This window comes from Hemiscyllium ocellatum, chromosome 22 (assembly GCF_020745735.1).
Source record: "Hemiscyllium ocellatum isolate sHemOce1 chromosome 22, sHemOce1.pat.X.cur, whole genome shotgun sequence".
Lineage (NCBI taxonomy): Eukaryota > Metazoa > Chordata > Chondrichthyes > Orectolobiformes > Hemiscylliidae > Hemiscyllium > Hemiscyllium ocellatum.
Window position 1 is genome coordinate 54,696,645 of NC_083422.1, and position 16,979 is coordinate 54,713,623.

General features: G+C 42.0%; 1 protein-coding gene across 1 annotated transcript in view; it reads left to right on the forward strand.

The window, feature by feature from the left end:
- The first annotated feature begins 765 nt into the window (after positions 1–765).
- Positions 766–16,979, forward strand: part of got1 (glutamic-oxaloacetic transaminase 1, soluble) — a 54,921-nt gene continuing 38,707 nt past the window's right edge. Inside the window, exons 1-2 of the mRNA XM_060842240.1 lie at positions 766–1,022; positions 16,128–16,309. Coding sequence (XP_060698223.1) covers positions 902–1,022; positions 16,128–16,309 — 303 coding nt within the window. The 5' untranslated portion in view covers positions 766–901. The remainder of the gene's footprint in view (positions 1,023–16,127; positions 16,310–16,979) is intronic.

Consider the following 16,979-nt stretch of genomic DNA (forward strand, 5'->3'; position numbering starts at 1 on the left):
TTGTTGATAATGAGAGAAATTAAGTTGTTGGGACAACAGAAAGATTAAGATGTTAAGACACTAGAAAAATCAGAAACAAAAACAGAAGCTGCTGGAAAAGCTCAGCAGGTATAGCTGCTGGTGAAGGGGAGTCAGAGATAACGTTTCAGGTGTGGTGACTCTTCCTCAGATCTTATTTCTGTTTACAGATGCTACCAGACCTGCTGGGTTTTCCCAGTGACTTCTGATTTTGTTTCTGATTTATAGAAGAATCAAGTTGTTGACGTGACACTAGATAAATCAAAGTGTTGCTGAAGGGAGCAGATAAATCAAGTTGTTATTGCTGATACACCAGAAGGATCAATTTGTTGTTGAGACACAAAAAAAACAAGTTGGTGCTGTAGACATCAGAGAAATAAACTTTGAATTCTTGGTCACTGAACCTGATATATTTACTCTGTTTTCTTTCCATAAATATTGTCAGGCCAGCTGAATTCCTCCAACGATTTCTGTTCTTGCTTCAGACTTCCAGCGTCCGCAGTTTTTTCTTGATTAGTCTTTGACGAGAAGAGTCAAGTTTTTGTTGGGATACCAGAGAGATCAAACTATCGTATTGGGGCTCGAAGCCGAGCAACACGCAGAATTCAACGCAGGGTGGTACAACCAAACCTGAACTAGACGAAAAGCCCCGCCCCATTTTGTAGCAGTTCGCCAATCACCGCGAGGGGCACTTTGGAATCCTTGGCCCTGATTGTGTGAATGAACTATCAGTCACCACGGTTACTTCACAGAGGCCGCCAGCAAGGTTGGTTGCAGGTGGTGAAGGTCATCGGCGGCGCGTGCTTTGGCGGTTGGGATTGTCGTTGGCTTTGACGGTTGGCGGCGGGTTCCCGTGCCCTTTTCCTCAAAGCCCCTGTCGGCAATGGCGTGCGCCTCCTCGCTCTTCGCCGCGGTACCGCTCGCGCCACCCGTCGTCGTCTTCAAGATAACAGCCGACTTCAAGGCGGACACGCACCCCAAGAAGGTCAACCTGGGCGTAGGTGGTAAGTGCGGTGTGGAGATTTCGGGAAGGCCCTGGGATACGGGGATCGGCGGATGTGTTGCGATCCAGCGGCACGGGGTTCGGGGAGGTGCGGGGAATGGGTTGATGCGGGATCGGGAAAAGCTTTGGGATCCGGCAGTGCGCGGATCGGGACGGCGCTGGGTTCCAGCGGGACGGGGATGGGGGTGGGAGGGGTGTTGGGATCGAGCGGTGCGAGAGTTGGGACATTGCGGGTATCCAGCGGCACGGGGGGTCGGGGAGGTGCAGGGATCGGGCCGGCGCGGGGAGTGGGGTCGATGCAGGAATGCAGCGGTGCGGGTTTCGGAAAGGCTTTGGGATCCGGCCGTGCGCAGATCGGGGAGATGTTGGGATCGAGCGGCGCGGCGATCGGGCAGTGCCGGGGATCGGGTCTTCACCGTGTTCCAGCGTCGCTGGGATAGGATCGGCGCTAGGACCCAGCGGTGCAGGGGGTGGGTCACTTTGGGAACCCCATAAAGCCGGGTGTGGGGCAGTGCAGCAATCTGGGGGGGGGGGGGGGGGGGGAGAGAGGAACTGAGGTACAGTTGCTGGGAAAAAACCGGTGGCCCTTCTAGTCGTCTGCAGAACTGGTCCCGAAACAGTAGCTCTGTGTATCTCTCTCCACGGATGTTGCAACTCAGGACTGATCATCTGTGTGAAAATTACAACAGCCTGAGTCAGGGAGCAACGCTGTTTCCGTGTGTGACCGCGCTCCATTTTCGTGGCCAAGGACCAAGTGTGCTCATGTCACTAGACTAGCCTTGTGCTGTGGTGACCTTATAGCGGTTTATAAAATCATGAGGGGCATGGATAGGGTAAATAGACAAAGTCTTTTCCCTGGGGTCGGGGAGTACATAACGAGAGGGCATAGGTTTAGGGTGAGAGGGGAAAGATTTAAAAGTGACCTAAGGGGCAACCTTTTCGCACAGAGGGTGGTGCAAGTATGGAAAGCTCTGCCAGAGGAAATGGTGGTGGCTGGTACGTTTCCAAAATTTAAAAGGCATCTAGATAGCTATATCAATTGGAAGAGTACGTGCCAAGTGTTGGCAAATGGGACGCAATGAAATCTGGTAGGCATGGAAAAGTTGGACTGAAGGGTCTATTTCTGTGCTGTATATCTCTATGACACCCACATCCCACAAAATAATACATCTATAAAAATGTGATACATTGTCTCCAGTTCATATTTCCATAAGAGCTCTTTATCAGGATGATCCCAAGTATTGCAGCAGCTTGGGCAATATCAGGCGTCATTTGTTTTGTACTTTCTGATCCTTATATTGTGTATTGACATTTTAGTGTTGGTCCTCGAAAAACATCGTGACCTTAGTATTCTGCTATCTTAATGAAATTCAAATGATTGTTTATAGACCTGTGGGCCTCTGGAATTTTACCACAGTGCTATATTTTGACGCTGTCATATCCAAGCTGTCTGTTTCCACACAATATTGGCTGAAGTTGTAATTTAGTCCATTTAAAGCTATGGGGCATTGAGAGCCACAATTTCTCACCGTATCATTTCTAACAAGGGCATACCATTAGGTGCATCAAACATGGCACTAAGTTGTATAGAAGAAAATTAAGTTGTTCTTTTAACTTTTTTTTCCTGGGCAATAACAGCTGTGATAGTGGCCTGATCATTTTGATTGCACATGTAATCACACTAGTGCCAGTTTTAAAAAACATCTATTGCCAACATCCTTGCTGTTTCAGGTTGTAGACCTCTTAAGTCACAAAGTGGTCCATTGACGTAAATGAAGTCCGTTCGTGTAAATGGGGTCACCATCAACAATCTAGGTCAGGGTCAGGACCAGCGCTGTGTAAATCTCAGCAGTTCAATAGATGATGAAGAGAAGAGATCTGGCAAATGTAGGTGTTTACTTAATTATTTAGGTACTCGAAGGCCTTGTCTAAGTCCCACAAATAATGTGGGTTGCTGCTGCCCACAGGGTCATCACTCTCTGAGCTTTGACCCCTTTTCTCTCTGCCAGAATAGGTGGCCAGACCATGCATATTATCAATGAGTCACCCAAAAGTCAAGATTGATTCCGTGAGGGCTGCGCAGGAGAGGTGAAATGTAGAAAGGCAGTTTCAGGGTACATGGAATAGGATGTATAGCATAAGCTGCAGAAATTCTACTTTAGAAATAAATTTTATTGTCGCATGTACTCAAGTACAGAGATACTGAAGTACAATGAAAAGTGTACAATGTCACCATTCCCAGTGCCAACTTAGGCACAAAGGTGCCAAGATACAAAATCTAAGGTACAAAATAGAAAGAGAAGGAAATATAGTTAAAAGTTAACTGGTTACAGTTAATTACATGAACTAAAGCAACTGTGTGGCTTGCTAATGCAATTCAGTGGGCTGCCAAGCGCCTACCATGTTACCCTGAGACTGGAGTCTCCTTTAAGACAGATTTGATGAAGATAGCTGGTTTGCTTCCTTATAAATGTTTAAGGTCGACTGATGGTGTTAGGCTTTTTTAATTTTCAGTTTTATAAAAGAAAAGCATTGAAATTGAATTCTAAAAATGTCATACTGGAATTTGAACTTGTTTTCTCTGGATTACTCTTAATTACTACAGTAATCTTTTGAAAGTATCCTTGCTACTAAATTTCTCAGCACCCTCCCTCCCTCAACCATGGATTTCTTCTAAAGATACAGTTTCATTAGCTGGATTGCACATAAAAACGACGGACCATAACCTTTTGTAATGCGCATCCCTATTGAAATTTAGGTTTGGGAAGAGAACCTTATTTTTTGCTATTGTGTCAATTGTTTTTATTTACAAAGAGGGAGACCAAAATTTGAAACTCAGAAATTTCTCTTGTCACTGAGGTGCTTTTGGTGTCCTTGAAAATAACCTCTAGCTGATATGTATTTATGGATATAGTTTGTGACAGTGTCTTATTTCTGTTTTTAACTAGCTTTTAGCCTGCATGTGTAGTCATGTTGAGAGTTAGTCTGGCTTTCAAAGGTAATAAATATTCAATTTAATTTCAGTGCATGCCACAAGACAACATAAATATCTGGCGCCATTAATTGTGGACATTCATGAAACTAATTCATTGACATTATGTTTGTCAAGTTGCCTTCACAGTATAGCAGTTTGGATGCTCTTGCCCCTATTAAGCAGAGTATTGTCCCAAGAGCCCTGATGGTGTGGAACAACCTGTCATGTGATACCTTATCATATGCCTTTTGAAAATATATTATTTGGATTTCCCTGATCTACTCCACTGGTTATAACCTCAAAAGGCTTGATTAGAATTTTCAAATATGATATTCCTTTCACTAAACAATGTTATTTTGCATAATTGTAATATGATTTCTTAAGTGCTCTTAGTAATGAATTCTAATAACTATGACTGCTGTTAGTCAAACTAGTACTGTTTTGTCTCTGTTCTGTTTTCTTGCAGTATAATGTTTAGAAAGTTTATTCATATTATTTTTACTAAGAACAGCAGTTCAGTGCCTCATCTTCTCTCAAACATAAAGTGTTTTTTTGTTACTTGCATTAAACAGTTGAATTAATTATTGGTTCTTTGACATTGAAAGCTTCAAACCTGATATCAAACTCAACCTACTCCTGTATACTGCAACAACTGCTTGTGCTTATAATTACACCAGTAAAGCATCTAAGGTTTTAATCAATAAATCATAACACACAGGTGATATTGAATCAAATGACTAGAATTTTGGTTAGAGAGGCATAGGGATTTAATATTGCGGCTTCTGAAAGTTTAGATTATATGTAGCAGAAGATATGGTTGCCAATTGTGGAGTGTGGAAAATCCGGGATGTACAAGAAGTCAGAATTGAGCTTCATGTCGATAGTTACTGGTCTGGTAACACAAATGTAAATCAGCAGTGAAGGGGATTATGAGGCAATATTCCCACACATTGAGTCAAAATTAATCAACTGATAAAACTAGTAAACAAATTTCAGTAATATGATTTTTCAGGAGGAAGCAGATGCAAAGATTTGGATTGGAATTGTACAGCCTGATACACCTCTGGAGCCAATGGAACTTGAACTAGGGCTGCATGGCCTAGAAGTAGGAATGTTAGTACTGCACTACAAGACTCTCAGGAATTATGATGTAGTGTTAATGTGCAATGGTTTTACAAGTTTTTATGTTTTATCCTTGGTTCAACAGATTACACCACTACAGCAGTGATGGAGAACTACATCATAGAATAATAGAACCCAAAGTCGCCTGCAGCTTATTATTCCTTTACCCAAAACACCTTGTTTCCACTATATGAGACATATAAAGAGTGTCATGTCACTGGTCCAACCATCAAGTCTTGCCCAAATCCAGGATTGGTACTGAAATAACTCCGCCACTGATAGTGTATCTGCTAGCGGAAGGCGGCCCAAGGCATCCACAATTGCTGTTTGGCCTCCCGAATGGTGTTCCAACTTGTACACACTTAGAACGAGAGCCCACCGCTGATTTTGACCTTAAGCTATGGGTGGCACGGCCTCATCCTCTTTCAATAGCTCTAACAGGACTGTGTGGTTTGTTACTATTACAATACAAATTTATATACGTAAAGGTATTAGTGGAGCTTCCTTACACCAAAGATGGTCTATCTGGGCGTATTCTGCATCAGTCAAAGTCCAAGAAGCAAATGCTTTTGAGTGTTCCTCTCCATTGTGCCATCTGTGACCCAGCACTACCCTAATACTGTATGGGGAGGCATTGCATGTCAGCAGCAGATCTCACTTGGGGTCATAGCATGCCAACACCTTAGATGATCTCAGCTGCTTCTTCACTCTCTAAACACTACATCTTGGCTATGAGACCATTTTCAAGGTTGACCCTTTTTCAATAGCAGATATTAGGGTGTAAGGGTGTCAAGATGGAGGCCAGATTATAAATGAACTTTTCATAATAATTCACCAGCCGATGGAAAGACCTAAACTCTGCTGCAGTGCTGGGACACCTTTGGTTGCTCTCACTTTGTCTTCCAACGACTGTAAACTGGTCTTGTCGACTCTGCATTCCAAGTAGGTCACTTGCAGTGCCTGGGACACACATTTTTCCTTTTTAAGGTGTATATCCACCTTGCAGAAACATATAAGGACTGTATTTGAGTTCTCTAAGTGCTGTTTCTTGCACTTCCCTGTTACTAGCACATCATCAAGATAAATGGCAACTTGGGGTAGAATTTGCAAAATGTTCTCCATCCTCCATTGAAAAATGGCACAGGCTGATGATTCCCCAAATGGCAATCTCATATATAGGTACAAACCCTTATGATGGTTATTAAGTGTGGCATACTCTGGGAATTCTAACTGCCCTTGCGGGTACTCATGGCTTATGTCCAGTTTTGTGAAGGACAGCCCCTCGTCAGCTTTGAATATAGTTCCTATGTGCGAGGGATTTATCCAGCTGTGAAAAATATTTGTTTAAATCCCAACAAAGACGAACTGATCCACCAAGCTTTACTACTGGTATGACTGGTGCTACCCATTCTGCAAACTGCACAGATTTGATGGTTCCATCGCTTTCCAGCTTCATAATTTCTACTTTTACACATAAGGCAAATGGTACTGGGTGGTCCTTGCATAATTGTGTCCTTGCTTCTTGGTCAACATGCAAAATGGCCTTGGCTCCTTTGATAGTCTGTAAACTTTCCTGAAAAACTTCAGGGTATTTAATTAGGACTTCACTCAGGCAGCCATTTTCTAATCGAAAAATGTTGAGCCAGTATCGGTGAATCTTTCTCAACTAATTTCACCTTAGCAGCCTTGGATCTGAGCCTTATACTGTAATCAGTGTCAACTGAACCCAGCTGCTTCTCTTAAGAGACCAGAACTGACATTGTACCATTAAATCTGTAAAAGTTCCTTGGTATAGGTTCTCAGTCAAGCTGAAGTCTTATGCAGACTTACGGTTGTAGTCCAGAACAAATTTTGTTAATCATAGAACCCCACCAATGTGGAACCAGACCATTCGGCCCAGCAGGTCTACACTGACCCTTCGAAGAGCAACTCGCCTGTACACATTCCCCAACCCTATTCCTTTTACATTTCACTTGACTACTGCCCTAACGCATCCCTAAACACCATGGGGCAATTCAGCACAGCCCATTCCCTTAACCTGCACATCTTTGGATTTTTGGGAGGAAACCGAAGCACCCGGAGGAAACAGTCACAGAGTCATAGAGATGTACAGCACTTTCAACGAGCAATGAACCTGCACTCCAATGTCTCTTTGTTCAGCAACACTCTCTGGACCTTACCATTAACTATATAAGTCCTGCTAAGATTTGCTTTCCAAAAATGCAGCACCTTGCATTTATCTGAATTAAACTCCATCGGCCACTTCTCAGCCCATTGGCCCATCTGTTCAAGATCCTGTTGTAATCTGAGGTAACCTTTTTCGCTGTCCATTGCACCTCTAATTTTGGTGTCATCTGCAAACTTACTAACTGTACCTCTTATGCTCGCATCCAAATCATTTATATAAATGACAAAAAGTAGAGGACCCAGCACTGATCCTTGTGGCACTCCACTGGTCACAGGCTGAAAAACAACCCTCCACCACCACTCTTTGTCTTCTACTTTTGAGCCAGTTCTGTATCCAAATGGCTCGTTCTCCATATTCCATGAGATCTAACCTTGCTAACCAGTCTCACGTGGGGAACCTTGTCAAACGTCTTACTGAAGTTCATATAGATCACATCTACCTCTTTGCCCTCATCAATCCTCTTTGTTACTTCAAAAAACTCAATTGAATTTGTGACACATGATTTCCCACACACAAAGCCATGTTGACTATCCCTAATCAGTCCTTGCCTTTCCAAATACATGTACATCCTATCCCTCAGGATTCCCTCCAACAATTTGCCCACCACCAACGTCAGGCTCACTGGTCTATAGTTCCCTGGCTTGTCCTTACCACGCTCTTAAGCAGTGGTACCACGTTAGCCAACCCCCAGTCTTCCGGCACCTTACCTGTGACTATCAATGATACAAATATCTCAGCAAAAGGCCCAGCAATTGCTTCTCTAGCTTCCCACAGAGTTCTAGGGTACACCTGGTCAGGTCCTAGGGATTTATCCACTTTTATGTGTTTCAAGACATCCAGCACTTCCTCTTCTGTAATATAGTCATTTTGCAAGGTGTCACCATCTATTTTAAATTTTCTATATCTTCCATATCCTTTTCCACAGTAAATACTGATGTAAAATAATTGTTTAGTATCTCCTCCATTTTCTGCTGCTTCACACAAAGGCCGCCTTACTGATCTTTGAGGAGCCCTATTCTCTCCCTAGTTAACCTTTTGTCCTTAATGTATTTGTAAAAACACTTTGGATTCTCCTTAATTCACTCGAATTATCCTTGTCTAAACCTGACATATACTTCCTTCTTTTTCTTAATCAAACCCTCAATTTCTTCAGTCATCCAGCATTCCTTTTACCTACCAGCCTTCCCTTTCACCCTGACAGGAATATACTTTCTCTGGATTCTTGTTATCTCATTTCTGAAGGCTTCCCATTTTCCAGCTGTCCCTTTACCTGCATACATCTGCCCCCACTCAGCCTTTGAAAGTTCTTGCCTAATACTGTCAAAGTTGGTCTTTCTCCAATTTAGAACTTCAACTTTTATATCTGGTCTATCCTTTTCCATCACTACTTTAAATGTAATAGAATTATGGTCGCTGGCCCCCAAAGTGCTCCCCCACTGACACCTCAGTCACCTACCCTGCCTTATTTCCCAAGAGTAGTTCAGGTTTTGCACCTTCTCTAGTAGGTACATCCACATACAGATTCAGAAAATTTTCTTGTACACACTGAACAAATTTTTCTCCATCTAAATCCTTAACACTATGGCAGTCCCAGTCTATGTTTGGAAAGTTAAAATCCCCTACCATAACCACCCTATTATTCTTACAGATACGAGCTGAAAATGTGTTGCTGGTTAAAGCACAGCAGGTTAGGCAGCATCCAAGGAACAGGAAATTTGACGTTTCAGGCCAGAGCCCTTCATCAGGAATGAAAGGCTCTATTATTCTTACCCTATTATTAACCACCCTATTATTCTTACAGATAGCCTACAAGTTTGTTTCTCAATTTCCCTCTGATTATTAGGGGGTCTATAATACAATTCCAATAAGGGGATCATCCCTTTCTTATTTCTCAGTTCCACCCAAATAACTTCCCTGGATGTAATTCCAGGAATATCCTCCCTCAGCACAGCTGTAATGCTATCCCTTACCAAAAACGCCACTCCTCCACCTCTCTTGCCTCCCTTTCTATCCTTCCTTTAGCGTTTGTGTACTGGAACATTAAGCTGCCAGTCCTGCACATCCCTGAGCCATGTTCCTAAACATACCCTGAGTTCATCTGCCTTCCCTGTTAGGCCCCTTGCATTGAAATAAATGTAGTTTAATTTATTAGTCCTACCTTGTCCCTGCATGCCCTGACTGTTTGAGTCACTTCTGTTTTGAACTGTACCAGTGTCAGATTGATCTCTTTGCTCACTATCTCCCTGGGTCTCCCCCCAACCATACTAGTTTAAATCTCCTGAGCAGCTCTAACAAATCTGCCTGCCAGTATATTAGTCCCCTTCCAATTTAGGTGCACACCGTCCTTCTTGTACAGGTCATTCCTACCCCAAAGGAGATTCCAGTAGTCCAAAAATGTGAATCCTTCTCCCATACACCAGCTCCTCAACCATGCATTCATCTGCTCTATCCTCCTATTCCTGCCCTCACTAGCTTGTAGCACTAGGAGTAATCCAGATATTACTACTCTTGAGGACTTCCTTTTTAAATTCCTGCCTAACTCTCTGTAATCTCCCTTCAGAATCTCAAACTTTTCCCTTCCTGTGTCGTTGGTTCCAAGTGGACAATGACCTCTTGCTGACCCCTCTACCCCTTGAAAACATTCTGCACTCTCTCTGAGATATCCTTGATCCTGGTACCAGGGAAGCAACACACCATTCTGATTTTTCGCTGCTGGCTGTGTCTGTCTGCAACTCAGACTAGAGAATCCCCTAACACAATTGATCTCTTGGAACCCAATGTACCTCTCATTGCATTAGAGCCAGTCTCAATACCAGAAACATGGCTGTTCGTGCTACCTAAGAATCCATCACCCCCTAAATTTTCTAAAACAACATACTTGTTTGAAATGGGTATAGCCACAGAAGGCTCCTGCACTAGCTGCCTACCTCTCTTACCTTTTCTGGAGTTAACCCACCTATGTGACTGTATCTGAGACTTTCTCCCCTTCCTGTGACTGCCATCCTTCACATACTGTTGCTGTTGCAAATTCCTCGTTGCTTCGAACTGTCTCCAACCGATCCATTCAATCTGATAAGATTCGCAACCAACAGCATTTATTACAGATGTAATCGCAGTAACCCCTACACTCTCTTTAAACTCCCACGTCTGACAAGAAGCGCATATCACTCTACTTAAGGCATTTTTGCTCCTTCACAATCTACAGACCAAGAAAATAACCCCGCTTTATTCCTCTACAAAACACTGCCCCAGAGTAAATTAATAGTTATAGCTTATATTTTAAGTTTAATCAAGAGACATATCTCAAAAAAACATATAATCAAGCAAGAACCCACTCTACTCACATCTGCAGACTTTCTGTAGGTCCCACTTAAAAACAATACACTTACCTGCTTCTGTGCTGTGAACTTCGCCACGCAGTTCCTCCAAGATCAGTTGTGAATTTTACTGTTAATTTTCCCAGACGCATTCCGATGTCCAGCAATACATGAATTCAAACAGCAAAGGCAGGAACTGTGCAGGTTCACTTCTGTGTCAGTTTCTTTCTCTCTCTCTCTCTCTCGCACTGATCTCACCATTTGCTTCGTTTGTCTCTTCTCCCTTTTAAAAGTGCTGTTGTTTTGACATTTTTCTCCCCCAAAGTTCCAAAACAATGCAGCAGCATATAAAACAGTAATTGCTGCCTCTGGAATTGGAGGAAATCACCTTCAACACCTAAATTCCTGATGAAGGGCTCTGGCCCGAAACGTCGAATTTCCTGTTCCTTGGATGCTGCCTAACCTGCTGTGCTTTAACCAGCAACACATTTTCAGCTCTGATCTCCAGCATCTGCAGACCTCACTTTTTATTTCAACACCTAAATACCTCAAAAAAAGAGTGTGTTACAGCCAGAAATTTTTCCTGTTCTCCATCTTGGATTATCCAGAATCCATTTCGCCCAAGGCTGGAATTGAACCTGGGTCCCTGGAGAGGCAGCAGTGCTAACCACTGAGCCACTGTTCTGGTTCTGGCTCTGTCATCACCGATATAGCCGTGCCGGTATCAGTCTCCGTTAGAACCAGGTGACCATTTAACCACACATATATGCAATTGGTGCTGATTTGGTGTTGCTAAGGAATTTAGCTGTTCCAAGCCAGGTGTATGTGGGCTTTCCAGGGCGTGTACTCTCCTGGGTACCAACCTATGAGTTCCCATATTCATTTCAAGCCTAGTAAACTCTTTTGATGTCTTTAGTCGGCATACAAGCCTACAATGATTTGCCGGCCCGGATCCTGAAGAAAATGTTAAACATTTGGCTGAAGCTTGGCTTTTTGTTTTGGGGGATTTTTCTGTGGGATGACCTAGAGTCCGTCTGTTCAGGATATATCCTGAGTGATGAGGTTCAATTACCTTCACTCATGTCATTGTCCTCCAAACTGAGTTGTCTTGGCGAGGGTACCCACTTCCATTGGCATACTCTGTAACTCATATGCTTTGCTTGACGCTTTTTCAAATGACAAAGCCAATTGTGCCTGTTTGAAGTCCAGGTAGGCTTCAGCTATTAGGCACTTTTGCATAGTTTCATCATTAATCCCACATACCAAGTGGTCTCTCAGCATCTCATTAAGGGTTGAACTCGAGTAACATATCTCTGCCAGTTGATTTCACCTCATCAAAAATCCCAACCTGGATTCTCCTGTTTCTTGAACAGTCGAGTAAAAGTAATAGCGTCTTAGAATTAGAGGAAGCTTGAGGGTCTTAATATTCCTTAATTAAAATCACCAACATTTGAAAGACTTTAGTGTCTGGTGCCTCAGAAAAGATTAGGCTCCTAATAACTAAAAAAAAGCTTTGTGTCGATAAGCAGTGAGGAGAATTAAGAGGGTAAAAGAGGTCATGAGATATCCTAAGTGAGCAGGCTTAAGGAAAACACCAAAGTCTTTTATTCATACATAAGGAGCAAAAGAGGGTACTGAGAGAAAGGGTTGGCCCAATCAAGGACAAAGGAGGAAAGATATATGTTGAGTCAGAGAAAATGGGTGAGATTCTTAATGAGTACTTTGCATTGGTATTCACTGAGGAGAGGGGCATGGTGGATGTTGAGGTTAGGGATAGATTTTTGATTACTCTAGTTGGCATAAGGAGGGAGGAAGTGTTGTGTTTTCTAAAAGGCATTAAGGTGGACAAGTCCCTAGGACCGGATGGGATCTATCCCAGGTTCCTGAGGGAAGCGAGAGAGGAAATAGCTGGGACTTGAACAGCTATCTTTGCAGCATCCTTGAACATGGGGGAGGTCTCAAAGGACTGGAGAATTGCTAGTGTTGTCATCTTGTTTAAGAAGGATAGCAGGAAAAATCCAGGCAATTATAGACCTGTGAGCTTGATATCAGGGAAGCTACTGGAGAGCAGATACTAAGGGATAGAATATATACCCATTTGGAAGAAAATGGACTTACCAGTGAGACGCTACATGGTTTTGTGCAGGGAAGGTCATGTCTTACATATCTAACAGAATTCTTTGAAGAGGTGACAAAGTTGATTGATGAAGGAAGGAATGTAGATGTCATACACATGGACTTGAGTAAGGCGTTTGATAAGGATCCCCATGGTAGGCTAATGAAGAAGGTGAAGTTGCATGGGGTTCAGGGTGATCTAGCTAGATGGATAGAGAACTGGTTGGGCAATAAGAGACCAAGAGTAGTAGTGGAAGGGAGCTTCTCAAAGTGGAGATCTGTGACCAGTGGTGTCCCACAGGGATCCGTGCCGGGACCATTGTTGTTTGTGATATACCATAAATGATTTGGAGGGAGATGTAGATTGCCTCATTAGCATGTTTGCAGATGATACTAAGATTGGTGGAGCAGCAGATAGTGAAGGGGACTGTCAAAGAATACAGCGGAATAGGGGTATATTGGAGAATTGGGCACAGAAATAGCAAATGGAGTTCAATCCGGACAAATACGAGGTGATGCATTTTGGAAGATGCAATGCCAGAGTGAACTATACTGTAAATGGCAAAGTCCTGGGGAAAATTGATGTACAGAGAGATCTGGGTGTTCAGGTCCATTGTTCCCTGAAGGTGGTAATGCAGGTCAGTAGAGTTGTCAAGAAGGCAAATGGCATGCTTTCTTTCATTGGATGGGGTATGGAGTACAAGAGTTGGCAAGTCATGTTATTGATTGTATAAGACTTTGGTTTGGCCACACTTGGAATATTGCGTACAGTTCTGGTCACCTCATTTCCAAAAGGTTGTGGATGCTTTGGAGGGGATGCAGAGGAGGTTCACCAGGATGTTGCCTTGTGTGGAGAGTGGTAGCTATGAGGAGAGGTTGAGTAGATTAGGATTATTTTTATTGGAAAGAAGGCTGTTGAGGGAGGACCTGATTGAGGCCTACAAGATCATGAGAGGTGTAGACAGGGTGGATGGAAAGAAACTTTTTTCCAAAGTGGAGGACTCCGTTACTAGAAGTCACAAGTTCAAGGTGAAAGGGGAAAAGGTTAGGGGAGATATACAGGGAAAGTTCTTTATGCAGAGGGTGATAGGGGCCTGGAATGTGTTGCCAGCAGAGATAGTAGGGGCAGGAACAATAGCATCATTTAAGATGTATCTAGACAGATACATGAATGGGCAGGGAGCAAAGGAATACAGATCCTTAGAAAATAGAGGCTAGATTTGGATTGAGGTTATGGATTGGCGCAGGCTTGGAGTACCGAAGGGTCTGTTCCTGCACTGTAATGTTCTTTGTTCTTTGTAATTACTCATGGCTTTTCATCTGTCGCAGTGTAATTTGCCCGAAAAAAGTAACTTATTCTTTCCACATGCTGGACCCAGTCTTTGACAGCAGGATCACATGAATGAAGCCTCCCAAATAATGGCACGATACCAAAAATGCTTACCCCAACCTCAAAGATGACTGTTGGCAAGCGAATTTCTTCAGGGCCAGATTAACAGCCCCAACCAGGGATCTCCGATGAGGTCCTGGCTGACCTTGTTACAATCACTACAGCTACAACTCTTATAACTTTAAGCTTTTCAACACCCACTTCCCAAAAAAAGTGGCAGGCACCTGAAAAATACACCAATATGAGAAAAATTCACAAGGAGACTCCTGCCTGAAATTTCAAGCCTATGTATAACTTACAAGTAAAATAATATAACACCAGGTTATAGTCCAACAGGTTTAATTGGAAGCACACTATCTTTCGGAGCGTCGCTCCATGATGCTCCGAAAGCTAGTGTGCTTCCAATTAAACCTGTTGGACTATAACCTGGTGTTGTGTGATTTTTAACTTTGTACACCCCAGTCCAACACCGGCATTTCCAAATCATGAGTAAAGTAATAGCTTCTGATGTAGTGTCAGTGCATCTTCTTGGTCATATTACCTCATTAGCAGTTAGCATTGGAAAATATTGGTGTACCGATCTGCGGTCAGTTTTGCTGATAAAATGTCATTGGCCTTACCTCTGGGTCACTACGTTGATTCTGACATCTCTTATGTTCCATCCTTTTTTTTTGACAAGTAACTGGCCATTTGCTTTATAAGTACTCAAATCATTTTGAATAAATATATATGCTTTATCTGCAATCATCTTCATATTGCATTTTAAAAATTTCTTACTTATTCTACACTTTTAGTGATGGAAGGGGATTCTTTTATTTTCGCAATTCAATCACCCAAATAACTATTCTTAAACTGTAATCCTGTGGCAATGAGCGAGAGTTGTAGTCAAGGGTAATTCTGGCAGGATTGATTAACTCGGGTTAGAGTACATCATATCATGCAGTTGCTATAGTTATTAATAACAGATCATATCAATCAAATTACTTAGGCAAATCACTTGCAAATAATTTATTTATCTATAATCTCAGTCCAGGCAAGAAAAGATGTGATGTGTAATCTTTTTGTGAGAATTACTGACCTGTGATAAATTCCAATGCTTGTTCATGTGATGATGCTGCTCCCTTAACAAAGTTTTGTTGGCCTTAGTATTTTTTCAGGAGGTTGTAAAAACTTATGTTCCAAAAAGTCTGGGTTTGAATGGGTTTTAGGGCCAATTTGATTATAGCTAACAGATGCTGCCTTAGGCAGATGAAAGGGGAATGGCCAGTTCTCCCAGCTCAGTTTATTTCTGGTTTGATTTGCTTTGGGTAGTTTAGCTATTCGCTGAAAGCAATCAGGCAGTTTTGAGGCAGCTGATCCAAGAAACATCTACATGGAAGGTAGTGTTCCATGCTCTGTCTCTGACATCTCTCCAGTAAGACCCTGTATTTGATTTTACCTTTTGTGCCAAGGGGTGTTTATGTAGATTGTTGCCAGTATTTAGAACAGCATCATGAAGTTGGGTTGATCTGTTGGGTGTTTGTACAGGTTAAGTTATTCGATATGCTGTTCTCTTTTGTTTGTGTTTCATTCGGTAATCTTGTAAATAAATTCTGTTTTGTTTAAAACTAAGGAATTTAACCAGCTGCATCATTCCTGGAATATTTGTGTTACACCTGCTTAAAACAACCAGCAAAGTTAGGGTCTGGGTTATTTCTTGAAATATTTTGAGGGGACCTGGCCTGGTCCATAACATTCAGTATAACCACACGTATGACATTTGAGTTTTTGTTAGCAGTGGAGTGCTGCTGAAATTTTTCATAACTCATTTGAAAGCTCAAATGAGAAGTTTGAAATTGTTCTTGAGTAATGTGTGATTAAGTTGCACCTTCAATTATTTCTTTTAATTGGGTTCCATTTTAAAAGTGAATTTCTGGGCATGTATGACAAGAATATTTATGCTTGAGCTGTGCTGCCCAATAGAGTTGTACATTTACTTTCTCCTTTGTTCTGTCTTGCAGCTTATCGTACTGATGAAGGTCAACCCTGGGTCTTGCCTGTAGTGAAGAAGGTGGAACTGGAGATTGCTAATGATAACAGTCTTAATCATGAATATGTACCCATTCTGGGCTTTCCAGAGTACACCAAACTTGCTTGTGAACTAATACTCGGAAAGGACAGCCCTGCCATTGCAGAAAATAGGGTGAGTCTACCAGTTTGTGAAAATATGTAAGTTTAAATGCCCAAATTGGTAGAGGCATGTGTGTGGAAATATTCAGAAATAGTGGCAAGGAGCTGTATGAAACTATCAGTAAAATTACAGCAGTAATTATTTGAATGTTCAAATGGAAATGTAGGATTTAAATGAATTCATTCATATTCTTTTTACCTGTCTTCCCTTTTGGAGGCTAGCATATGATTTTATTCTCTTCCCTGCACAATAAATTAAATTTAGTTTCATAAATTATTGGAATTCTATCTGTCCCCTGGAACCTTACTTAGGTCAGACTACTGCTCTTGACTTACTATGCCACTGGTAATAGATTTACTCTGATTAAAGAGCAATTCCAGAGCAAGATAATATTGAATAAGTCCTAACTTCTATTCTGATGATCAGCATCTTTTAGCACTCACGGGTAGCTGAGACTGCATTGACATTGTAGTGCTTTAAGCTTTATCTAAATCAAAAAAAGCGCTTTATAGTAACACCCGTAATTTGCTAATATTTACAAATGTAGGAAAACATGCTGCAGTACTACTTTGACATAAATTTAGCTCCTTTGATAAAAAAAAGATAATATGCATGCCCAGTCAGATAATGCACTTTCAAAAATACTTTTTAAAAAATGCTTTGACTAGAAAATGAACAATTG